This window comes from Glycine soja, chromosome 15, assembly GCF_004193775.1.
Source record: "Glycine soja cultivar W05 chromosome 15, ASM419377v2, whole genome shotgun sequence".
NCBI lineage: Eukaryota > Viridiplantae > Streptophyta > Magnoliopsida > Fabales > Fabaceae > Glycine > Glycine soja.
The window spans coordinates 16,935,896-16,961,288 of record NC_041016.1 but is presented as its reverse complement, the minus strand read 5'-3'; the positions used below and the strand labels follow the sequence as shown (position 1 = coordinate 16,961,288).

General features: G+C 32.8%; 3 protein-coding genes across 3 annotated transcripts; 2 read left to right on the top strand and 1 right to left on the bottom strand.

Moving 5' to 3' along the window:
• The first annotated feature begins 230 nt into the window (after positions 1 to 230).
• LOC114387650 (thiol protease aleurain-like) lies at positions 231 to 5,368 on the top strand. Its single transcript, XM_028347858.1, has 7 exons — positions 231 to 584; positions 2,526 to 2,641; positions 3,256 to 3,329; positions 3,425 to 3,689; positions 3,928 to 4,059; positions 4,536 to 4,671; positions 5,032 to 5,368. Exons 1-7 carry the CDS (start codon positions 281 to 283, stop codon positions 5,067 to 5,069), a joined length of 1,065 nt encoding a protein of 354 aa, XP_028203659.1. The 5' UTR covers positions 231 to 280; the 3' UTR covers positions 5,070 to 5,368.
• Positions 5,369 to 8,741: 3,373 nt separating this feature from the next.
• LOC114386365 (protein FIP1-like) lies at positions 8,742 to 13,974 on the top strand. Its single transcript, XM_028346364.1, has 14 exons — positions 8,742 to 8,903; positions 8,987 to 9,074; positions 9,203 to 9,311; positions 10,190 to 10,239; positions 10,414 to 10,480; positions 10,677 to 10,749; positions 11,223 to 11,278; positions 11,518 to 11,614; positions 11,834 to 11,915; positions 12,045 to 12,107; positions 13,017 to 13,076; positions 13,306 to 13,398; positions 13,486 to 13,548; positions 13,659 to 13,974. The coding sequence occupies exons 1-14, from the start codon at positions 8,848 to 8,850 to the stop codon at positions 13,770 to 13,772; spliced, it is 1,071 nt and encodes a 356-aa protein (XP_028202165.1). The 5' UTR covers positions 8,742 to 8,847; the 3' UTR covers positions 13,773 to 13,974.
• Positions 13,975 to 15,144: 1,170 nt separating this feature from the next.
• On the bottom strand, positions 15,145 to 21,029 carry LOC114388257 (tubulin--tyrosine ligase-like protein 12). The gene is made up of 15 exons (XM_028348661.1): positions 20,635 to 21,029; positions 20,298 to 20,546; positions 19,301 to 19,425; positions 18,977 to 19,193; positions 18,564 to 18,689; positions 18,176 to 18,432; positions 17,778 to 17,885; positions 17,318 to 17,459; positions 17,046 to 17,211; positions 16,737 to 16,894; positions 16,268 to 16,591; positions 16,045 to 16,119; positions 15,851 to 15,920; positions 15,599 to 15,756; positions 15,145 to 15,447 (listed from the first exon to the last, which is right to left on the bottom strand). The coding sequence occupies exons 1-15, from the start codon at positions 20,932 to 20,934 to the stop codon at positions 15,298 to 15,300; spliced, it is 2,625 nt and encodes an 874-aa protein (XP_028204462.1). The 5' UTR covers positions 20,935 to 21,029; the 3' UTR covers positions 15,145 to 15,297.
• Between the last annotated feature and the right edge of the window lie 4,364 nt (positions 21,030 to 25,393).

Below are 25,393 nucleotides of genomic sequence, written 5' to 3'. Positions count from 1 at the left end.
TTTATCATATTATAAATTATATTATATTTATATTTTTTTTCTTTATGTCTTTAGGTGTTGGATAATAATATAGTGTCTAAATATTATAACTATATACCACGTCATGCAACACATCACCAAGACACCAACCTCTTAAAAATATCAAAAACCAAAATCGTAAACAAATAAGCAGAGGGAGGGGTAGTGTGGTCCCGAGACAACTAATATATAATCAATAAAATGCAATCATAAAAAGCATAACATAACCCCATTGAAGATTCCGCAACAGAGAGTAGAAAAGATGGCGCGGTTGATCACAGTGGTGTGGTGCGCGGTGGCGGTGCTACTGTGCGCCGCGGCGGGCGCGTCGTGGGTGGAGGAGGCGGCGAACCCGATACGAATGGTGGCGGGGGTGGAGGCGGAGGTGGTTCGGGTGATAGGGCAGTGCCGGCGCGCGCTGAAGTTTGCTAGGTTCATGAGCAGGTTCGGGAAGAGTTACCGAAGCGAGGAAGAGATGAGGGAGAGGTACGAGATATTCTCGCAAAACCTCAGGTTCATCCGCTCCCACAACAAGAACCGCTTGCCCTACACTCTCTCTGTTAATCGTATGTCTTACTTACTCTTCTTCTCCTTCTTCTTTCTTTCTTCCATGGTTCTGTTCTTGGATTTTGATCTGGCTGTGTGATCGGACTCTCGTAACATGTGACTCAAAGTGTTGACCTCTCACCTACTTTTCTTAAAATAATTATATATATCATAAATCTTATTATATTTATATTTTAAGTTAAATTATTTATGATTTTTAGTTTTTTAGTTTCTATAATTTAAAATTCATTATTTTAATTTTTATAATTTATATTTTAATTCTCTTTTAGCTTAAGTGATTTTTTTGTTTTTATAATTATGATTTTTATTTTTTTAATCTTTATAATTTTTAAATTACAAAATTAAAAAAAATTAATATAAATTATAGAAACTAGACTTTTAAATTATATAGATTAAAAAAAATTAAAATATAAATTATAAGAATTAAAGCAAAACGTTTTTAAAACTATAAAGATTAAAAAAATAACGACCATCAAATTAGGAATCAAATAAATAATTTAATTTATATTTTATTTTCTTTATCTTCTCTATTCTTAGGTGGCACATAGCATAGTGGCATTTTTCTTTCTTATTTTTTTTAATGGGGTATCTGCCGGTTAAGAGATTGAGTAATCGTCTACTAACATTTTACTAAAGGCACTTACCTAGGACATGAAAATGGAACATGCATCCAATCATGTGCTTAAGAGATAGTATAATTATATGAGAATCATACCATTCGATCCGATCTTGGTTACCGTTGACCTACTATGCATTGTTTAGAGAATGAAAGAAAAAAGACAATAAATATTTCTTTTAATTATTTGATGGAAAAATTAAAAGATTACAACAAAATGTAATTATTTTAGATAATATTTACATTTTTCAAATATAATAATACATAGATAGGTAAAATGACGAAATTTATTTTTTTTCAATATTTATTTTATCTCTGCATAATAAGAGAAAATTTTCTTGTATACTCACACGACCGCAGTCCCCAGTTTAAAATCTTGAATTTAATTATCATTATTGAATTAAAGAGTACTATCTCATTACAAGTGTGTGTGTTTTTTTTTAAAAAAAAAAAAAAACTTCTCTACTGTTTTTTATCAACAGTATCCAAATAAAATAAGTCATTTATCACAGAATCAAGATAGCAAATAATGAAAATATAAACACACTTATTTATTTAATGGAAAATTTGAATGATTTTTATTCTATATTTGAGTTTAACTTTTGTGACTGATTTTCTCGAATTCAAGTAATCAGAAATTTATAGTGAAGGAAAATAAAAGAAAAAATTAAAAAGCATGAACTTTCGGCTTGTTGACAAGCTGTGTTATGAGAAGATTGAAACTAGTCTACTTACACCATAAGTTGCAGATCGGGATTGGCTAAATATAGATGGATTTACCCCCACATGATCACCTTCTCCTATAAATTTTAGAAGGCATTTGATACGAGAGAATGTTTTTTAATCAGTTTCTGATGAAAACTTTTTTATAGAGAAAGGTGATTTTTTTTTAAAATTTAATTTTTCTTTTACTATATTAAAAATATCTTATTATTTTTTATTAAATTAAATAATATGATAAATAATTAAAATAAATGATAAAAATATGTATAATTCTTTGATTTCTAAAATTTATCTAAAGATTTTCAATAATCAATTCAACAAATTTTATTTATTCTCACTAAACATGATTTCCAAGCATAAAAAACTTTTCTGGTGCCAAACGTCCCATTATAATAATTGTTGGTATGAATACAAAGTCATGCACCCAAAACATCAACATGACAGTTTAGGACTTTAGGCAGCTCAATGAATACTCCTCTACGTTTGTGAGTGCTCAAGTTTGGTTTTGGTGTTCTAGGAAAAACAGAGAGAGGGAGAGAGGAGGGGAAAGGGTTTTGGATTGAAACAGGTTTTAACGTTATTTGTTTATCTTATGAAACAGATTTTGCTGATTGGACTTGGGAGGAGTTCAAAAGACACAGACTAGGCGCTGCCCAAAATTGCTCTGCCACTCTTAACGGCAACCACAAGCTCACTGATGCTGTTCTTCCTCCCACGGTACGTTACCAAACTCCTCACCACATTTTCAAAACTCTACTTTAAGCATTATTCCATGCAACAAAAATTAAACAAACATGAAAAGTACCAAAATATCAACATTTCTTGTTCACTGTCAACCCCCCTCTTATCATAACAAATAAATGTTTGACTTTTGACATAAGCATGGCAGTTACTTCACACACTTACAAATTAGTTCCCAACGTCATTTCAGTGGTTCCACTCAATAGCAATCGTGTATTCCTCATGGAATTTATTGCAGTAATTGGGAAGTTCCACATTGGATAGGAATAGGTAAGTTGAGGCTTTGAGCAATATATACCTAAGAAGGACTCACAAACCTTATCCCTTATGGTTTTCGGTTAAATGTGGTGTCAAACTTACTTCCGTGTTGTGTTTGTGATCCATTGGTGAAAATCCCCATCTCATTGTTTTTGGTTAAGAAAATGATCATCATTTAATAGTGTTAGAAACTAAAAGCACAAACAAACTAAAATAACATATTTGTAATGTTAACGACTAATTGGTGCTTAATTTTTCTACAAAATATTTGGAGGATATTATAGAAGACTATAGCATTACTCAAATTTGTATTTGATTGGCCATGTGTATAGAAAGACTGGAGGAAAGAAGGAATAGTGAGTGATGTTAAAGATCAAGGCAGCTGCGGATCATGCTGGACATTCAGGTTATTTTGGACTCTAAAGAACTCTTTGGAATGAATGAATGAGGTACAGTGTCTAATTTGTCATGATTCTAACTGTGATATCTGGCATAATGCAGCACAACTGGGGCTTTAGAAGCAGCCTATGCACAAGCATTTGGGAAGAGTATCTCTCTTTCTGAGCAGCAGCTAGTGGATTGTGCTGGCCGTTTCAACAACTTTGGCTGTAATGGTGGGTTGCCATCACAAGCCTTTGAGTACATCAAATACAATGGAGGACTTGAGACAGAGGAAGCATACCCCTACACTGGAAAAGATGGTGTATGCAAATTCTCAGCTGAAAATGTTGCCGTTCAAGTCATTGACTCGGTCAATATCACCTTGGTACTGACTTATCTGATTTCTCCTCTAGATGAGTTGGGGTTTTCTGCTTTATTATTCATAGTTGTTTTTTTTTCTGATCCAAAAAAATAGTTTTTTTTAACCATGACATTAGTGCGGAGTATTCACCAATTTCGATGATGACTAATTTTCAATCAAATCTTTCTTGGTCTCACTCTCACACCTCGATGGCATTACATGTGATTTTCTAATTCTTTTTTATTCTCTGTTTTGTGTACAGGGTGCTGAGAATGAATTAAAACATGCAGTTGCATTTGTTCGGCCGGTTAGTGTGGCCTTTCAGGTGGTGAATGGGTTCCATTTCTACGAGAATGGAGTTTACACTAGTGACATTTGCGGTAGCACTTCCCAGGTGAGTTGTATAAATGATTACCTGGCTTTTGATAGTCAAATCAAGTACCTAATAAAATTTTCAAAACAAAATGGTTTGCTACAAGTTTATGCTTTGTGACAATTTATATGAAAGAGGATCACTAGTGATATACTCTTTAACACACTATTGTTGGTTAATATTTATTGAAAACAAAAGTATGAGAAAGAGTTATTAAATAAGAATTGAGATCATAAAAAATTATGATTTCCAATAAATTTCAACTACTAATAGTAGTGACTGACGAATGTGAAAAAGAATATATTGGTAGCTTTTCTCTTATATCAATATATGATCTTGTTTTCTTTGTAATACATCATATGCTTAGTATTATATTAGCATCTCAGAAGTTAGTTAATTGTTTTCATGTGTTCGAAATGTCCTAGTTCCATGTATTTTACATGTTCATTTTGGTTATTAAAGAGATATCAAAATCTGAATTTTGCTTTGCTTGGCAGGATGTGAACCATGCCGTCCTTGCTGTGGGGTATGGAGTTGAAAATGGCGTCCCATATTGGCTCATAAAAAATTCATGGGGAGAAAGTTGGGGTGAGAATGGCTACTTCAAAATGGAATTGGGGAAGAACATGTGTGGTAAGTATCCATTAACAACCCCGCCTATCCCAGAAATTATTAAGTAGTCCTGGGCCACCGCTCTATGGTCTAACCAATGTCTGTACAACACATTTAAATTTCTCCTACAGACCCTGCCTCCAACAAATACCAAACTTAAAAATAACTTCAATCAATTCCCCTTTACAGGTTTGATGATTGGAATATATAGTAAAGGGCTTCAGATTTTAAAACAAATGAACAATTGAAAGTTCTAAATCTTTAGTATCTTGGCTCAACTTTGGCTTGCTAGAGTTGTTGATAGCAGAGTTGAAATTATGAGTTTATAAAGCTAAGATGAACCAATTGGCAGTATTGATTTTGGTAATTTTTTATTTTCAGGTGTTGCAACTTGTGCGTCTTATCCAGTTGTGGCATAAATTGCATAAGAATATGGTCCCTGGTGACGACCACCTTGTCATGCTTCAGAGTTTAAAGATAAGTGTCATTGTATAATGAAAATTGCTCCTAGTTGGGTTGGTATGATGTATTAAATAAGTTAGAAGTTGCTGTAAATCACGTAAGAATATCATGGCCTGAATTGTGTGTATCACAGACATAAATAACGATCATATATTGATAGTTCATAGTTACATATTGTATTGTATTGTATTGATGCGCCCCGCTTTAATTATCAGTTATAAGAATTAAGATAGCATGTCTTTGCTACTTTGCACTATTTAACATTATTACTTCTTTCGTTTTAATTTATTTGTCACTTTTAAAATATTTTTGTATCTTAAATTATTGTCCTTTTAGAGTATTACAAAATATTAATTTTTATTAATAATAACCTCAATAAATAAATATACAAATTGACGTATAGTTGTAACTGTACAGTGTAACTAATAAAGCTACAATACTTTACCATATTTTTTAAAAATGTGTGTATTACTTGGCATTTTGTACAAGAAATTTTTTTAGCTTTTTGGAAAACTTGCGAATGTTAGTTTCTTATGTTTTGTTTGATTTTTAAAACATAAATTCCCAAAAAAGAATGTTTTCTTAGAATTTTTTTGTCAAGTTCTCCGTAAAAATATTCTCATGGGAGAAGTGAAAATCTAAGTTTTTCAAATTAAAAAACAAATTTAATTACGATAAAAATATCACTTTACTCATTAAATTATTTAATGAGATAAATGATTAAAGATTATGATAAATATATCATTTACTTTCATATTCCTAAGAAATTTATATAACAATATTTATAATCAATTAAACAAATTTAATCTTTCTTACCAAGGATTTGTCTGATTGACCAAAGTAAAAATGGAGTTAAATAACCTCATCTTCAATTATCAATAAAATTTAGAAAATTATCTTGTTTTAAATTCTACATCATTAATGTAATTCCTATCATATTTAATGCTTCATTTTTTTCTCCTTCATGAAGCTAAAATTTCGTATATAATAAACAGAACATCTCATACATTTTTCTTTTCACACGCTCTTTTTATTATTTTTATTTTATTATTTTACAACATTCAAGAAGTATAATATTTTTTTATAACATTTTGAATATCACGTACATGTCATATTATTTATTACTTTAATAGATAAATAATTAAAGTATAAGTATTAATTAAAAGTCAATAATTAAAATTATACTAAAATGCATAAATATATGTAATAAAATATAAAATGATAAATCTTAAATAATAATTTGTTTAATTAATTATAAAAATCTATATTCAATTTAGATAAATAGTTTTTATTTATTTTGAAATTAGAAAAATTAATTTTTGTTTATTAATCTCAATTAAATATGTAAAATCATTAAATATGATAGTAATTGTATTAATGGTAGAATTTAAAATAAGATAATTGTCTGAATTCTATTGGTCGTTATAGATGAAATTATTTATCCTCATTTTTTTTATCTTGGGTCAATTAGACAAATCTTCTTAAGACTCATAACATCTAAATGATCCTTGTCAAAATTTCTCTTATACCAAACACTTATAATTTCGGTCCACTCTTACAAAGAAAATAGTTATCACTTCAACTTTTCAACATAACATTTGTCTCAAATAACTATAATTTCAATCCAACTAGTAGATGGTTAAGTTTTTTAAACATGATTATAAATGTTTGAGCCTCTAGTCGTATGTATAGAAAAAACTTTATTAAGAGAGACACAAAATCCAATTCAGTAATATCTACATCTCAAATATTAGTCTCTATTATTTTCGCCTATGAAAATACCTTGCCTCTATAGAAGAAAAAAAAAAGGTACAATTTGAGTTCATTGTTTCAAGGAAAATAGATGTCACTACAACAATATAAATATAACACTACTAGAATACCTGCAAATGAAGACATAAAACATAATAACAAACAACATCAATTATATAATATAAAAAAAATATTAACTAACCGAAAGCGAACTTATATGAGTTGAATCTTGAGTAAACTCTTTTTTTAATAGACTTTATAAACTCTAAGTAAACTTGGTAGACTCTCTCGAGTTTAGCACCGAGTCAACAAGTCGGCAAGTTAAAAAAATTAGACCAAAATATAAGTCATTTTGGGTTGTTTCTGTCCGTTTAATGTTCAACATGACTTTTTTTAATGTGTTATTCTCAAATACAAAAATTTTCACCTTTAATAGCATCAAACTCTTGTTCTCTAATAACATCAAACTTTTGATGGGAATGATCTATCACTACTATAACATCTGCAAATTATTATCTAGTAATGATGTATTACTAGACTTGATTATTTAAGTATTGTGAAATTTATGATTTACTATTTTGTTTTATTTATTGAAATGTTTAATTGGTATGCTATTTGTAGATATTTTGTTATTATTTTTATATGAAGTGGACTCTTATGAGTCTATGAGTTGAATTCACGAGTCGAGTCTTTGAAACTCTCACGAGTCTACGTAAACTCTCGAGTTTGATAACCATGCCTAAATAAAATTAAAAATAAAGCATCAAATTTAAATAACTTGATTATCAATCAAATCAGGTAGAAAAAAAGTCAACATGCAAAACACAAATAAAAAGCAAGGGAATGTGCCTTAATTCCAATTTTACCATCAAAATCATATTAATAATAATTCCAATAAAGATTTTCTTTATGACAGAGGCAACTTAGTTTAGAGCATTCAAGTAAAGTATCATATTCAACTTGTCATTTTAGGTCACAGTGAAGATTTTTTATGCTATCAATTTGTCCACTCTCTTCCCTCCGAAATTCGAGGATCGAAGTCAGTTGAGCATATCAAGATGTTATATCATGTCCTCGAGGATCTCAGTACATGATTATCTCACGTCACTATTATAGCGTACATGACACTCTAAAGGTGATCAAATTAGATTAGGATTCGCTAAAACAATCAGATCAGATTATGATTTGACCTAGAGGGTATACAACCCTCGAGCCTCAGGCACGAAGTGTGTAGAGGCTAAGTTATGAAGATTGGATTATGATCCAACCCAGAAAATACATAGTCCTTGAGCCTCACATAGAGGCTAAGCTATGGAGATTGGATTATGATCCGAAACAGATGATACACAATCCTCGAGCCTCATGCACAAAGTGCGTAGAAACTAAGTTATGGAGATCAGATTATGATCTGACCTAGAGGATACATAGTCCTCGGGTCTCATTAGTTATTTTTCTTACATCTCCGTCCCCCAAAGCCCACGTATCATATATACCTCCAAAATAAAGAGCCTTGAATACTAGAAGAAATGCACCTATACCTAAGCACGGAACATGTAGAGACTAAGTTATAGAGATCAGATTATGATGTGGTCCAAAGGATAGATAACCATTGAGTCTTAACACGAAATACATAGAGACTAAGTTATAGAGATTAGATTATGACATACTCAAATATATAGTCACAAAAACCAAAAATACAAAAGAAAAGAAATCAAGAAACAAAACTTTCATATAAAAAAAATAAGAAATATACATAAAAAAAACACAAAATTATAAAGACCAAAAACTACTTATTTAAGTCATAAAAAAATAATGCAAATGAAATGGCAATAGTCAACAATTTAATTAATTTATTTATTTTTTGAAAAAAATTAGTAGTAGACTATTAGGTAAACCAGACAGCGTTACAATTTTGGCGAGCATGGGGATAGAAGAACCTCCGTGACTGAACCCTGCAAATCCAATCCAACCCTCTCTTCTGCGATGGCCACCGACAGATACGCTTCTCCGCCAGCCACATCGCCTGAGGAGAACGCTCTGTGAGTCACACACACTCCAACCACTCTTCCAATTTCTGTTAATGCCGCGATGCATAACACAATTCACCTTTCGTTTCTCGTAGCTTTCTCGATATACTGCACGAGGCTCCTCTCTTCGCTCACCGCCAGGCTGCAAGGGTTATTGGAAGTGTTCTCTATTGCATTTTATTGGCAAGTTCAAATCATCCTAATTTTGCTCATTTGGCAAAACATGTTATGATGATGATTTTGATTGAATTCGAATTTGACATTGATTGTGGTATGAATTGGTTTTTTTTTATTGTTTGGTTCCATTTTAGGCAGGTTATGCTACTTTGGCCATTGGAGCTCACTGGATATTTCGTCCCGTTCAAGGACTCATCTCTCCCGTGCTTTGTAGTTGTGATGTTCTTCTTTTGCTGTTAACAGGTTTGGAACTTTCCTCAATTAGGGTTTTTTTTATTGCTATCTCTAGATAAGCAAGCTGTTTTCTGAATTTGTCGAGTGAATTAACGTCTTTTGAGCTTGTTTAAACAATCTTTCTTTACTTATTGCACTCAGTTATGCTGCTATTGTCTCCACTGAGATCTTCAGAAGAATGCTAAATTTTCCGTGTTATGTTGATGTGGAGGCCACTAGCTAGTGCCTAGTTGTGATTTAGCTTTTTCCCTAATGAGTGATTTTATATGTTGTAAAATTGTATCTGTTTTTTTGAAATATAATGGTAAAAAACAGACATAAAACACTGGATGAATTTTTTGAGAGAGAAGTTAGTGATAAGGAGAGAAGTTATATGACTTCATAATTAGTTTTCACTATAGCCATTTTGTCCAGGAGTTGAACATGAGGATGAATAACCTTCTAAAATAAGTAAGAGAGGCACCTGATGAATTTGATGAACACTTCTTTAGAAGATGGCTCGGCAAAGCGGAAATAAATATGAGGATTACAACCTGACTTCCCTCCCTCTCCCCCTCCCCCTCCCCCAAGGAAAGAATTGTTAGCCCAAGTTTCATCACTGCTTGCTGCATGCTTCACTTTGAGTCCCTTGATGTTTTAGGGGCCCAAATCAGATCCCTAATTCCCTATAGAATATTGTTAGCTCAAGTGCAGACAAATGCTTTGGATTTTTCATTATTATTATGTTCATAAATGCTAATGTATAAATTTAACAATACTGCATGTAGCTAAATAAAAATTAGTTTAATTTCACTAAGCATTATAACTTATAAGCTTCTGCTTCTTATACTTAATATTCAGTCCATACAGTTTTATTATGTTTAAATGCCTTATTTTTACTGTTTCAGGAATCTTTCAACAATACCTGGTTTATCAAGTGCAGAAGATACGCTTGCAGGTAAATGACATGTACTTCGTTGTCACAGTAGTTTCTGAAAGCTGTGCAATAGCATTAGTAGACCTATAAAATAATATAATTACCAATAGAATTTTTTCTGCAAAGATCTCTGAAAGTTTTGGTTATGTTTGGTGTTGTTTGATTGTGTTTTCTTTTATCACCGTGATTTTTCAGGGCTATTATAGTTTCAGCCAGAAGTTGAAATTTATTGTCCGCATACCCTTTGCTATTACAGCTTATGGTATGTATTTTATTGTTTAAACTTATATATGAAGCCAATCGATATATATATGTCATAATGTCAAGAACCAACTCAAGCCCAAAACACAAATTGTTAGGTGGAGGCATGTGAATGTTTTGATATTTTAACACTGGATAGTTTATATTGTTTGAGTTGTTATAATGTGAATGTTCTCGACAGTTTGATTTTATTTCAGGAACTGCTGCAATGCTACTTGTTATAGTCTGGAAACCTTACACTGGTTTTCTGTCAATCTCTGCAATATTGAGGTATATTCTCCATTTGGTTATATTTGTCCATTTTAAACATTTTTCTAGGATTGATTAAATTGAATTAAAAAATGGAATATTAGCAGGATTATGCCACTTCTAAATATGAAGGACTACATAATCTGAATAATGTCTTTGTCTCCCTATCCCCTTCCTTTTGTCTGGATGTGTTAACAGTTGAACTGCTGGCATGGTCTTGATCTAATGAAATTTGTTATTCACAACTCGCAATAATTTCCTCAAAGATTATTTTATTGTAATTTATTTAAAAATGTTATAACTCTATTGTGCTTATAATCTTCCAAGGTTTGGTTTTTACCTAATGATAAATCATTCAGCATCAAGTTCTTCTTCCATGTTGCATATTTCTTCCCTCTGCTATTTCTCTTTAGTGAATGAATTGAAATTAGTTGTCCAATTTTTTTACTTCACCGAGATGATTGCCTCAATTTGGTCGATTTAAAATTCTGCAGGATCATTATGGTAGTTGAAGCAGTATGTGCCGGCTGTTTTATGAGTCTTTTCATTGGTAAGTTTAATAGTTTATTTTTGGTGGGGCGGAGGGGGAGATGCAGCTACAAATTTCATTTATGATATGGATGAATAAAACTGGAAAAATGTATTGCATTCTACTAAAGTACCCTTTTAATTTAAAGTAAATATGGACATGTTTTGCTTAAATTCACCACTTTTATAATTATAAGATCTCTTCTTAGTATATAGTAATAGTTTTACCTTCCTTTCTAACTACATTTTTGGTGCAAGCAGGTTACATACACCAGTACAATTCATTAAACTCACATCCTGATGTTCTGAAGTCCTTATACTCACCACTACAACCATCAAGTTCTCTGGAGGGTCTAAGGCAAACATTTTGTAATTTAGTTTCTTTTCTAATTTACTTCATAACATAATATCCATGTTTGATTTTCAAACCCAAAAATAGGAAGAAAAAAAAAACTGTTCAGCAAACTAGTATTTCTGAATGCAAGATGAGCTACCCTTTATGCATGTCATTTATAAGATCACATTATCTGTAAATACAAATCAAACTGTGGGTTCTTGGATTATCTTGATGCAATAGGTACCATGATGGTAGGCTCTCTGATCAGCAAATGGCTTTGCTGCAATATCAGCGTGAAAATCTTCATTTTTTGAGTGAGGAGGTATACAAAGATTTGAAGCATTCGTTAACGGTTGATTATATAAGCAAGCTTTAAATGATACATACAGTGTAGACATTCCACTAGTGATAATTTATTTAATTAGTTTTCCTTCAACATTTGGTCTTGCAGATTCTCCGATTGCAAGAGTGTCTAAGCAAATATGAACGAACTGATGATCGGAGCACACCACAGGTAATAATTAACTCAAGTATTTTCTTCCTAGTCTTTACTGTTATGTTAATTTATAAATTGTCACATGTTTGTCTCTTACAGTGGACATGTGTTGTGGTTGTGTCCAGGTATAGTATTCTTTTAATCAGAGAGATTAGCTAGTTATGCAATAGCAAATATCTTTATTGATTTAGTAGAGTTGTAGTTCAATCCGAATTCATCTCGAGATGTAAACCAGAGTATCATGTCAAAACCATTATGCACTTTATTCAATTTGCATTCAAAATCATCCCTGCTAAAAGACAGTTCTTTGCATCCCCCCCTCCCCCCTTCCTCACACCAACTATAAACACAACAAATATAGTTCTTTTCACTTGGAAAGAAATTTTACTGGTGTTACAACATGAATCACGTTTTGAGGATGTCTACCAATTTGCATTGCTAGAAATCAGAACAAAATTGCTAATATGATCATGTAACATAAGGAAGTTGCAGGTAAAATATCTTGGGCTTCTCATCAGAAATTATATACCTTGCAATGAAAGGTCTTTTCTATTATAGGTTTAATGGTACTTAGTACTTACTATTAAATTCCTTTTTGGTACCTCCACTGTGATCCGAAAATAGTTTTTGTTTTTTTATGCCTCATTGCCTGTGGGTCTCAAATTTAACTTTACATAATTCTTGAATCAATGGCCTGAGGCAAGCTTGATTTCTGTTTCTCTTAAGTTTTTTTAGGATAAATTACTAGGAACTAGGCTTGAATTCTAATATAACCAATTAACATTTACACAATTATAAAGATGTGCAGGTAAACCATAAAAAACTCATGAACTAGCTTGACTTGTCAAAAATCCTAGGCTTGGATGTTGGTGTCAGTAAATATTAGTTTCTCACTTTTCTTGGTAATAAAAATTGCTTATATTACAGGTTGACCTTGCCCATCTACTAGCAGCTCGTGATCAAGAGTTACGGACACTGTCTGCAGAGGTAATTTAATTATTGTCTGTTCTAGTGTAAAATGCCTGTGCAGAACTAAATGTGATCATCTTAATGCACCTTTATCTTGTAAATAAAAATTCCTGTAATGCCTCTTATAATGAGTCATTTTATCCTTTTGGCAAAATGTTGATGGTTAGTAACCCCAAGTTTAGGGAATCATCAGATATCATTCAACCCCACCTTCACAAACTAAAACGACTCGCTTGAAATTTTTCAGATGAACCAAGTGCAATCTGAGTTGAGGCTTGCCCGGTCTTTGATTGCTGAAAGGGACTCAGAGATCCAACATGTTCGCATGACCAACAATCAGGTATCTCACTGGATTTACAAATACTGAAAAGTATGTGCTTTGACTGAAAGGTGGCTTACAGTAGAATTGTTATAATCATCATAACAGTATGTAGAAGAGAATGAAAGACTAAGAGCTATCTTAGGGGAATGGAGTACCCGGGCTGCCAAGGTATTAATTGCAATAAATGTAAACAGCTACAAAGTGGTAAAACATACTTTTTGGTTGGGCTTTGTTTTTAAAGTGTATTCTGCTGAAACCTTTTATTATGATGATTAAAGCTTGAGCGAGCACTGGAGGCTGAGCGGATGTCAACTCTTGAATTACAAAGGAAACTTTCAACGCCAAGAAGTCAACCATATACATCAACAGAAGCAAACCAACATGGAGCTTAATTCACTTGCAGGAAAATATGGTACATGCCCAGTTCGTGTTGAGCATTTAACCTTGTTCTCACATGTTAAAAGAACATGTAACCGTCATTATTGTAGAGAGATCCAATGTACATATATTAGCTTCAAATAGGGTTTTATTTTTTTGTTCAAGAGAAATGCAAAATGATTTAATTTAATTGAGTTATTGTGTGCCATTGTCCTCCATTTTTGCATCTGCCTAGAAAAAAAAATTGTGTTGCATTAAAGGAAGTAGATATACAATTTAACTTAGTTTCATAAATCAAGAAGCAAACGAGAGGCGACAGAAATTATAAACCTTTATCAAACTTGGAAATGGTTAACGGAAGTTAATGAGAATATGGTAGTTTAGGGTTTAGGGGGTAATTTGAGTTTCATGACTCAGCATGTTTGCTCGTCCAAACGTGCGGGTCACGATGGTAACTATGCCTATGTCAAAATGACTATTTGATATATTTATTAGGAATTAAAAAAAGTATCAATGACCAAAAATAAATTGTTTTATCATGGAGTAAAAACGAAGAAATTTTTTATTAAGAAATAAATATAAAAATTGAATATTAAATATTAAAAATCACAAATATACTTTAGCCTAGATAAAATATCACCAAATTTTGTTCAAAGAAAAAATTCATAATAATTTTAATGCGTGAAAATAAAAGTAGTAGTTACATACATAATTGATTACATGGTTCTAAATTACAAATATTACTAACAATTTTTAAATGAAAAAATAAGTTCAATTAGATTCAGTATGTTGTGCTAATAAAAGTAAAAATAAATATAAATTATCTCATTTGTTATTGTAGCTACAATTAATTTTTCAACATATTCAATTATTAATATAAGATATTTAATAATACTATAATACTTTTTTATCCTACATAAATATTTTTTAATTTATATGATAATGTAATATTATATATATTTGTCCGTAACACATTTACTCTAACTTAATATATAATTATATGAATTAAAAATTAGTGTAATATAAAAAAGATTCCAAGTTATTTGAATGTATTTTATTTATTAAATAATGTGTTTATAAGTTACATGTTAAACAACATGAATTTATTAAGTTATGGGAACATAAGTACTATTCATTTTTTGTTATTAAAAAAGTGAAAATGTTTAGCGCCCAGCCTCAACTTTTGAAGGGAAAAGTGTGCTTACTGCCTAACAGAAAAGCCCCGAGAAAGAGGACCAATTAGGCGGGAAATTAAGTTAAAAATCAATAAAATGTGACATAGTGTCCCTAGACAACCTAATTTATATACCTTGTTCAAACTTAGAAATGATGGAAGCGATTCAATGAAGCAACGAGAAGAATGGTCGTTGTTGCAAAATTGAAGGGTGTGCTCAAAATTGTTTACTTTTACCATTAATAAACAAGGGAAATTATGGCACGTGCGACATTACAAAAACCACTTGGTCCATGAGAAAGGGGCATTACACAAACCACTGAATTATTATATAGCCAAGCACCTAAATTTTCAATTCTTTATGATTACAATGGGCTAACCTGTGAAATTTCATTCAAAAAGAGACACCTAAACACATTGTTGAAGAAATCACTAGCTTTGGCAACGCCTCCCTCGCCAACCACAATATCCATGTCATATTTGCAAGCTCTTGTACAATCCGGGCAGTAAGTCACCTGCATAAAAGGAAAATACATGTAACAAATAATTCCATAATTAACACAGGAAATACATCCTAAACAAATCATTCAACATATGACAATTGGGACTCAAAACTTTTGGTATTGAAAGGAGCATCGGAAAAGGACCATTGCTTCGTTTACAAACCTCTAGTAACTTGGGTTGAAAAGAGCTGTCCAACATGACATCTACACCGTACATTGCCCGTGATGTTGGACTATGCATCTCAGGATGAGTAACAGCAGCTGCCTCAAACACTGATCGAATTATTTTCCTTACTCTTGTGTGTATATCCAACCATTTAACTGAAAGAGATACAAGGAGAGGAATTTGTATCAAGAATTCTTTTGAAATGTAATACGTGCTCTGAAAACATGATGCAGTTGCAGTCCCCATTACCTTGATGTTCTTCCTCAAATTCCCTCACAAAATCGCTAGCATTCTTATGATTTATTGCTCCACGATAGTTCTGTAATCCATGAAGTGACTACGTTAAAACTTGTTGACAAAAGGAAGCACTGAAATATTAAATATTTCAATCAAGTTTTTATCTGAATATCTTGTTTCTAAATAAAATGGTACTCGAGACATACCATAACAGTGAAGTGAGTTTCGTATTCAAACAAACTACTTCTGTCCAAAGAATATTGGTTGTTGGCAATCCTAACCTGAAAATGAAAAGATAAAACCTAATTCCATTAGAATCTTTTTAAGAGTATAGCAATAAAATAAAGAGCCTTGACAAATTTTCTTCGTAGTCCAATCATATTAAGTTTTAATAGTTAGAAACATAAAACTCAAGAAGAATCAGTATACCCAGAAACAATCTGACAGGAATATCTCCAGAGGGTGCATGCTCCGAACCAGTAATATGTAACGGAGATCAAACTTTCTCCCCTGGAACAAAGCAGGTTGTTCAATATACTTCTGGCAAATCTTGGGACCAGTTTCCATGAGCCGGATTATTGCAGGCAAATTATCGGTTACAGTAGTATCAATAGTTCGGGCCATGTTCCAGGGTTTTAAGATCCAGAGATTGTCTAGTCCTTCCTTTTTGCGTACACAATAGTCACCAATAAGCTGAGATAGGTGTGTTTCAAGATTATAAGTAGGCTGCAACCATTGAGGAGATCCATGTGCCTGTAACAAGGTAAACCACCACCACCACCACCACCCAAAAGAAAGGCCAAGGTTATAAAAAAAAAAGCCTCACTTTGAAAAGAAAATAAATGTTGCATGCCAGTGACACAGGTCAGTCATTTAGATGTTAGTTAACTATTATCACCTTCTGAATTGTCTCTGCTAAATGATGCTTCATAACAAGACATGCCTCAAAAGGAAATTGATTGATGTATTGTTGATCTGTAATTCCTGTGGCCTTCTTCATATCCTCATCTACCTGCACACTTGTCCATATTATATCTGCATCTTTTGGTTCCTTTGCTGTAGGCACACAGACATTCAAAGAGAGAAGAAGGTCAGCAATACAAAGTATAATTTTTTTTAGACATGATGACAACCATAAAATAAAATCCAACAGAACAAAGAAAAAATTGAGATAAAGTTCAAGCATGCATGCATGCATTAAACTTACTGATTGCAAACTTCGGATGAGTCAAGTATTCCTCTACATGAGGTATATCTGTGTAAACACGTAATGGACGCCCACCAGGTTGATGAATGCTTCTAGTCTCAGAAGACTGAAAGGTGGGCAGCATTAAACTTGTGGACAACAATTTCTGATGGTGCTTTTCATATGCCTGAAAGCAGTGAACTAATTAGCTCCAAAACTTCCTCATATTCGTGCATAATAGATTGTTAACCACAAAACAGATGCAAAAACTATCTTAGCAATAGGAGAAATACATGGATAAAATAGTTCTCTGGAGTGTGGAACCAGGCTGTAAGCCTGGCAGAACGTTGTTTATCCTCCCCAATACCAAGAAGAAAATCACGTGTGCACTCATCACCTTTACAAACATTCTGTGTTGGCCATAGAATAGAAAAGCTGGAGAAAATGGGAGAGTTAATACTTGTACGTGATTAATTTAGACTTATAACAAATCCAGAGGTCAGTGCATGATAAATGCGTAAATCCATAATTTTTTTATGGGGAGGGGAGGCAGAGAGAAGTTTCAGATACAGAATTCTCTAACATGAGCCATATAGGTAATGAGGGCAGGATACATTAATGAGCAAGAAATAAGAATCTAACAAGATCTTTTATTAAAAAAAAAAAGGTGTTAAATTCGTAGATACATTTGTAGAGCATGAAAATATGACTTCCACATCAAAGCACAAATCTAAAAATGAAAATAAAGATAACCTCACAGCTGATGCTAGATTGCCCTCTGGCATGAACAGAAATGGTGCCACTCTGAAATTTGGCTCATCACTATGCCGCAAAGCTGAACCTAGCTCATCCATCACATACCTGAAAAATACCCAAAAAACATGTGCAGTTCAAGTGGTGTATCGTTGGGAAAAACTGATATGATTCATGTGACACTTCTACTTTGGTTTTATCCCATTTAAAGTACAGAACCCAACAATTCAAGTAGTCAAACAGTGATCCCGGGATTCAAGAAGTATGAAAATAAGAAAAGCATAAACCAGACCATCTTGAAGAAATGCAACTAAATTAAAAAAAAAATGCATATATTGATCAAAAGAAAGCTAGTGCTAAATTAAAATGAAGTTAAACAAGTAATATGCAGGTCATACCATACAGATGTTTCATCTAACTTTTCTTCATCTGCAAGTCTATATGTCATTAGATATTGCCACATCGCATTTATAATACGATCAGCAAGAGGCTCATCAGGAGTCCATTCAGGAAGACGAGGAAGAAGCATTGAATCAATAATATGCTTTCCAGTTTCCAATATTTTGGATGCACTGATACCATTTAGCTCAGAAATGTTTGGAAGAGATTCCAGAATTTCAATGGCACTTCCTCCAAGCGGACCAGGAATATCCACCTGAAATTGCTCAAATTATCAAAGGCCAAAACACCGGTAACAGAGTATTGAAATAAAGAAAAATTAAATTAAATAAATAACAAAGGAAATTTTGGGGGGAAAAAAAATGTGACAACATATATCAAAACTACCTCCAATGAACGCAAGCAAGGGAATCTCCTCAGCAGATCTAACAAGTCACCAACTGAGTTTTGCTCCAATGGATTTCCTCGAATATTCAAGTAAGAAAGAGATGGCAAACAAATGGGTGAAAATGCCTGGGAAAATGAGAAAAGCACCAAAAGATAGAGGTTAAAAAAACATGAAATGAATTGGTGTACATTGTACAGTGCCAAATATTAACATCTTTTATTGATCAAGTTTTGTTTAGCATTTAGAATCTGGCTAAGACATACAGAATTCCAAGATTTTTGAACTCATGCAATCAAATTTCTTTCTAGTGAAATAATACATTTAAGTCGCTTATCTATACTGTTGAATCATGAGCAAAAAAAAAAAAGGATGCAAAAAGCATATAGAAAACAAGCATAAGAAACAGTTCAACCTTCTTGATTAAATTGTGAATGTTTCTATTTGAAAGGTCCAGAGTAGACACAGTGTGCAGCAGAGTATCAGTCTGATCAGCATTTCCAGGATTATCCTTTCCATATAACCCTGCACAAAAGCCCAAGGCCCACTCCCCAAAATTGCCCGTTAAACTTGAATTATAAATTTCCAGTTCTGGCAACTCCTTAAGAATCACCTGTTCAAGCTCACCATCACTAGAAGACAGAAGTAAAGTAAATTAGTTCTCTTTAACAGGAAACTATAGCCAAACAAAACGAATTGGTGGTTTAAGTATTAATTTTCGAAAGATGAGAAAAGTTACCAATTTTTAAGAACAGGGTTATTGTTGAGCCAGATTCCTTTAAGATGCTTAAGTTTGATAAGTTCTTGAAAAACCACTTCAGCACTATTGAGCTTGTTTCCAAGAAGGCTAAGTGCCACTAACTCCTGAAACAATGAAAGGGAAGGAGAGTGCGCAAGTATTCAAATAAAGAGAGGAATGAGAATAACTAAAATGACAAGAACTGAGATGATAAAAACAATAATAAGAGATTAATTTCTGTGTTACACTGTCAATCAATAAAAAATAATGGTGAGTTGCTGACCTTGAGTATGACTTGTAAGGTAATCATCATAATCATAATAGTCAACACACTTTTCATACACAACAATTTGTGATTCAATTATATTGTAATTGCACTTAAATTAAATAATAATGATAATAATAATAATAATAGTTTAATTTATAGGCCCTGTACTGTCAACCAATTAGAATCCAGCAGATAAGTATGACTGCTAAGGTAGTTAAGGCCTATTTAGGTAAGTTTATCTTGAAGGACTTGTAGGAGAAAAACATAAGAAGAAAAATGAAATCAGCTTCTCCATGAGCTCAAATTAACTTATGCACCTGTTAATTTGTAGAAATTATCTCATCTTTTTAGATAAACTATATGAGAGAGTTTCTACAAATTAGCTTATGCATAAGCTATTTTTTTTAAGGGATGCATAAGCTAATTTTAACTTACAGATAAACTCATTTTATTTTTTCTTCTTATTTTATTCTTCTAGAAGTCCTTCTGGATAAACTTACCCAAAATAAAAGTCAACAAACTTATCATAGTAAAATCATGATAGGTAAGTATGACTTTTAAAGTAGTTATTGTAAAATTCAAACAAACTTATAGTAGACAATTTGTGATTGGATGAGACACAGACACACGTAAATCAGTACATAGAATATTTACTCTAATAATAATAACAACAGACATAAATTTACGAAAATAATTTTCAGTATGAATAAGAAAAAGAGAGCTACAAACCGGAAACCTAGTTGATAAGGCGAGAGACACAAGCATATCATCATCAATGTGAAGCCCCTCAAGCTCCAACCACCTCAACGTGCCATCTCCATTCTCCTTCGCCTCTCGAACTTCACTCTCCAAAGTTTCCACAACATCACGTTCATCATTCACTTCAGCTTCATCTTCAGCATCCAAACTCACATCGACATCAACATCCACACACATCAAAGACCCCATCCTCTCAGCCAACCCCGGAACCTTACTTAGCTACAAACACAAAAATACCAACGTCACCAACACGAAGACAGAGAGAAACCCTAGAGAGATATTAAAAAATGAGGAAATGGAATGGAACCTGCGTGTAGGCGTCGGAGAGTCTGAAGGTCCACGCGTGGTCGACGAGGAAGACGTCGGAGTCCCGCGGCATGGACGCCGACGTGAGGACGAGGCGCCTCTGGCGGCCCTCCTCGCACGGCTCGATCTGGAAGTGATCGCCTCCGTCAAAGTGCTCGCAGGAGAGCTTCTCGAAGAGGCGCCGGTGTAGCCGCTCCGGTAGCCCCGACGCCGCGAGGAGCAGCGCGTGAACTTTCTCAAACTCTTCGTATGTTTCGATTTTTCTACTGCCGGTGGCGGTGGTGCCGGCCATGGGAACCATTGTGGTTGTGTTGTGTGGCTTGGTGGTGCTGCTCTACTCTACTCTACTCTTGCTTGCTGCTAGTGCTTGCTCTTCGAAGCTGTGCTGCGGTTTTGATTCTGAAGTTCGGTAAAGGGGCGTGTATTAATTGGGCTGGGCTGGGCCTAGGTGATATTTGCTTGGGTGTTGCTAGGTGCACACAGCATTATTGCTGGTGCACCCAGCACTTTAGGTGAAATGACAAAAAATACCCTTGATCCGTAAGTCATTTAAGTTGATCCGTAAAAGGCTTACGGATCAACTTGATCCGTAAGCCTTTTGCGGTCAACTTGATTCGTAGAAGCCTTACGGATCAACTTGATCCGTAAGCCTTTTACGGATCAAGTTTATCTGTAAGATTTCTATGGATCAAGTTGATCCGTATTGTTTCGTAAAAGGCTTACGGATCAAGTTGATCTATACGATTTATGGACCACCCTCACACACACCCATCACAAATGCGAAAAAAAGTATAGGGACAGTTTTGGTATTTTAAAAAAATGTTGGGTGCACCTAGCAACACCCTATTTGCATTCTTTTATCAGATCTTGACAAGGGTGATGTTAGGTGCACCCAGTATTTTAAGTGAATGAGCGAAAATGTCCTTCACTCAAGTTGATCTGTATGACTCAAATGGATCAACTTGATTTGTATGTTTCTTACGGATCAACTTGATCTGTATGTTTCTTACAGATCAACTTGATCTGTATAGATCTTACGGATCAACTTGATCCGTACTTATAACTTACACATACGGATCAACTCACGCACACCCAGCAAAATGCAGCAAAATGGCGTACCTTAAATGTCAACGACGACGAAACAACCACCGCAACAATCACCACCGACCCGTAACACTTTCACCTCGACCCAAGCGGTAACTCTCTCAACAATGAAAAACCAACACGAACCAACAATAGAGGGAGAAAGCGAAGAAAAAAACAATGGAGGCGTAAGAGAAAAAATAACACTGCAAACAACTTCAAAAGGAAGAAGACACCAGGGGCATTTAGGGAATTAAAAAAATTACTGGGTGCACAAGCAATAATGCTGGTGCACCTAGCATCACCCTCTTGACAAGCTCCTTCAACTTCTTTTACATTAAGTTAGATTTTTTTTAATGTCTTTTATCTTCATTCATATGTTTTCTTAGAAAACTTCTTAAAAGGTCACCCATTCTAAAATTGTTTTAAATCAAACATGCTTAATTGTAAAAATTTTAAATGATAGGTTATCGAAAAGTAGATATATCTTGTTAATATTTATAGTATTAATTAATTCATTTAAGTCATCATCAATTATACAATCATACATCTACACACTATCTAGATTTCTCTCATTTTAATGTGATTCGTATTAGGTGTTACATGTTTATCATGCTTCCTCTAGGCCTAAGGTGATATTTGCATTCTTTTTCTCATCACACTCCCTATTTTTTAAGAGTGTTCAAGATATTCCATTTTTTTCCTATTTTGAAGTATTAGAGATTTAGAATGATTTTCTCCACCAATTGAAATAGATCTTTCTGGTGTTCAAAATATCTTTCTTTTCTCTCGCCTTCATACCTTGATCTTATGTGATTTTAAAATTAAAATTTTGTAATTTTTTATGTTGTAAAAAATAGTTTTTACAATTTATTTTTTTATATTATACAAACTAATTTCCACAACATAACTATATTAAGAAAAATATTTTCTATAAAAGAATATTTTTATAAAAAAATTATAAAAATACACCCAACAATATAAAAAGAAAAAGGAAATTGTAAATGACATCTTCCCTTGGTTTTACCAATGTGTTAACATTGGTCTATGTTAATTGCAAAAAGATCCATAAGAATAAAAAATAAATATAAAATTTTTTATAGTGATTCACTCATCCTACTCAACTAGTTGAGTTATATCTCCATGCAAGATCCAAATGATGATGATAAATAGGGAAATCAAATTAAGAAGATGGATGATGTTGAGCAAAAAGGATTACGTAATAGTTGATAAATAGGGAAAAAAATAAGTAGTTAAAGTTTGATTTGTGGGAAAAAAAAAATCTTTATGTTTGAGTTGGATTTATTTAGTTGGTTTAATTTTATTTTTTGTCTCTCAAGTTTAGAGTACCTTTATTTTTTTCTCTAAATTAAAATGTGGTTTTTGTTTTCCAATTTTGGAAATACCCTATTTTAATTTCCGTCGTAGACGATGTTACACTTGATTTTGATATGGCTAACATCGTTCACGTCATTCTATTTCAATAGTAATCATATGTCACGTGAAAATATTAAATATTTTATTGCTTCCTCAAATTTGGGCCAAATTTTCTGGTGGTGCCTGGTTTTAAAAGTGATTTCTTTAGCCCTTTGGATTTAAAAGTGATTTTTTTAAGTTTCTTAATTTAAAAATAACTCATTTTAATCCTCGAAGTTAATGTTGTTAAAAAAAAATATACTAGTGTAGCTAATGGTATGCTTTCTAACAATTTTATAAAATACAATTCAAAGTGATTTTAAACTCCCAATTATTATTATTATTATTATTATTATTATTATTATTATTATTATTATTATTATTATCTCCAAAGCTCAAAGTCATTTGACTAATAGAAATTATCAAAGTAGATTTTGTCTCTTTCAACAAAATCTTCTTCAAATGCATGACTAGAGAATGAAAATCCTACAAGCATACTTAAGGAACTCAACTTTTTAGCAAATTGCTAGACCTTGTTGGTTTTCTTTCAAAAAGTTAACATGGGGACTTATTAGTAAGTCATTCATCATAATATTGTTTTTGTCAAAACACACTTAACTGTGAAGTAAAACAAAGAAAAAAAAAACACCTTACCCCACCCTTACCTTCTACCTCAACACAAATCCAATTTTTTTTTAAAATGTCATATAAATAAATTAATAATAAAATGCACTCACAACTTAAAAATGTTATTTAGATGTTGGGAGATGAAAGTGTTGAGGTCAAGTTGTTGTTGATCGATATGGAGGAAAATGTCTTCGTCGAGAATGAAGAAAGTATCAGTGCTTTTGTTAAGAGTAAGAAATGAAGAGTTTGATGTTGTCTTTGCCTCTCCTTCTCTCACTTTTTCTCTTCTCCTCTATATATTATTCATTTCTCTCTCCTCTTTTTCTCCCTCTCTCTTTCTTGCCTTTCCCTTTCCTTCTTTGTGTTAGACCTAGGGAGGCTATTACCACCACCACGACAATGTGGTCCTGCCTCATCTTCTCCCTACTCAACCCTCTTTCTCCTGCTCACTTTCTCTCTTGATCACTATTTATTCATCTCTTTCACTCATCCTCTTTTTCTTTTCCTTCCCTACTCCTCATCACACTGACATTGATATTGTTTTGGCTTGTGTTTTATTTTATAAACTTGTAGACCAAACGTATGAAGATGGTGTTTGAATTGGAGAAGGTATTGATTTTTTTATATATATTTTTGCTTAAGTGGATTTTGGGGTTTAAAATTGTTATCAAATACATTTTAAAAACATATTTCGTCAATCTAAGTTTTGGTTTTAAAATTGGAGAAAAAAAAGTTATACACTGAAATAATGTAAAATACTTTACACTATCATTCAATCATAATTCATCATGTATGATAAGTTTATTTGACTTTTATGATAATTACTTTAAAAGTCATATTAATGTCAATTATAATAAGTCATACTAACAATGAATTGTGATTAGATTACAATGTAAAAGTACTTTACACTCTTAGTGCATAACCATTAAACTCTTAAAATTGTAACAAATCATATATTTTAAACTGTCAAAAAACATATTGTTAACAACTTTTAAAAAGTTGACGCTTGGAAATTAGAGATGTATAGGATGAACAAGAGGGTTAAGTGATTTATGGTGGATCACTTTTCATCTAATGTACACAATAATAATGTATACTCTACCAAATATTTTTCTTTCTTATTTTTTTTTCTTTTGTCTCCCTCAACCACTATGCTTGAGAACCCCATTGATGACGTGATTGGCTAATATGTTGGTGACGGTGAATACCTCATCGGCCTCCCTTCCATCAATGCCAATGAGTCCATTTGGAAGTATATCGTCGTCTTACACACTAGCTCACCAAATGATCGCTTCGATGCCGCCATCTCCCTCATCTACTTCGCCGACGACATCAACAGCAACAATTACAATACCCTCCCTCCATAAGCCTTTCAAAAAAAATCTCTATATATATTAAAAGTGTAAATTTATTTGTTTCCTCATGCCTTCACTTTCTTCATTCTCCGTCACATCACATTCACTCTCAATACTTTCCTATAATAAAGTGGTAAAATTATTTTCCTAACATTATCTAATATATCATCTTATACTTTTAACATCTTTTAAACACTTTAACAACTTGTAACTGAATCATAGACCATATATATATGGCAACTACTAATGTTCATCCTTATTGGAGTGCATTAGCAACCA

Coding starts and splice junctions, on each gene's coding strand:
- LOC114387650 (XM_028347858.1), top strand. CDS start 281: ATGGCGCGGTTGATCACAGTGGTGTGGTGCGCGGTGGCGGTGCTACTG. Junction 585..2,525: donor CTACACTCTCTCTGTTAATC/GTATGTCTTACT, acceptor CTTATGAAACAG/ATTTTGCTGATTGGACTTGG. Junction 4,672..5,031: donor ATTGGGGAAGAACATGTGTG/GTAAGTATCCAT, acceptor TTTTATTTTCAG/GTGTTGCAACTTGTGCGTCT.
- LOC114386365 (XM_028346364.1), top strand. CDS start 8,848: ATGGCCACCGACAGATACGCTTCTCCGCCAGCCACATCGCCTGAGGAG. Junction 13,077..13,305: donor TACGGACACTGTCTGCAGAG/GTAATTTAATTA, acceptor GAAATTTTTCAG/ATGAACCAAGTGCAATCTGA. Junction 13,549..13,658: donor GGAGTACCCGGGCTGCCAAG/GTATTAATTGCA, acceptor TGATGATTAAAG/CTTGAGCGAGCACTGGAGGC.
- LOC114388257 (XM_028348661.1), bottom strand. CDS start 20,934: ATGGTTCCCATGGCCGGCACCACCGCCACCGGCAGTAGAAAAATCGAA. Junction 18,433..18,563: donor CTTGCTTGCGTTCATTGGAG/GTAGTTTTGATA, acceptor GAGCAATTTCAG/GTGGATATTCCTGGTCCGCT. Junction 17,886..18,175: donor TTAGATGAAACATCTGTATG/GTATGACCTGCA, acceptor GGTATTTTTCAG/GTATGTGATGGATGAGCTAG.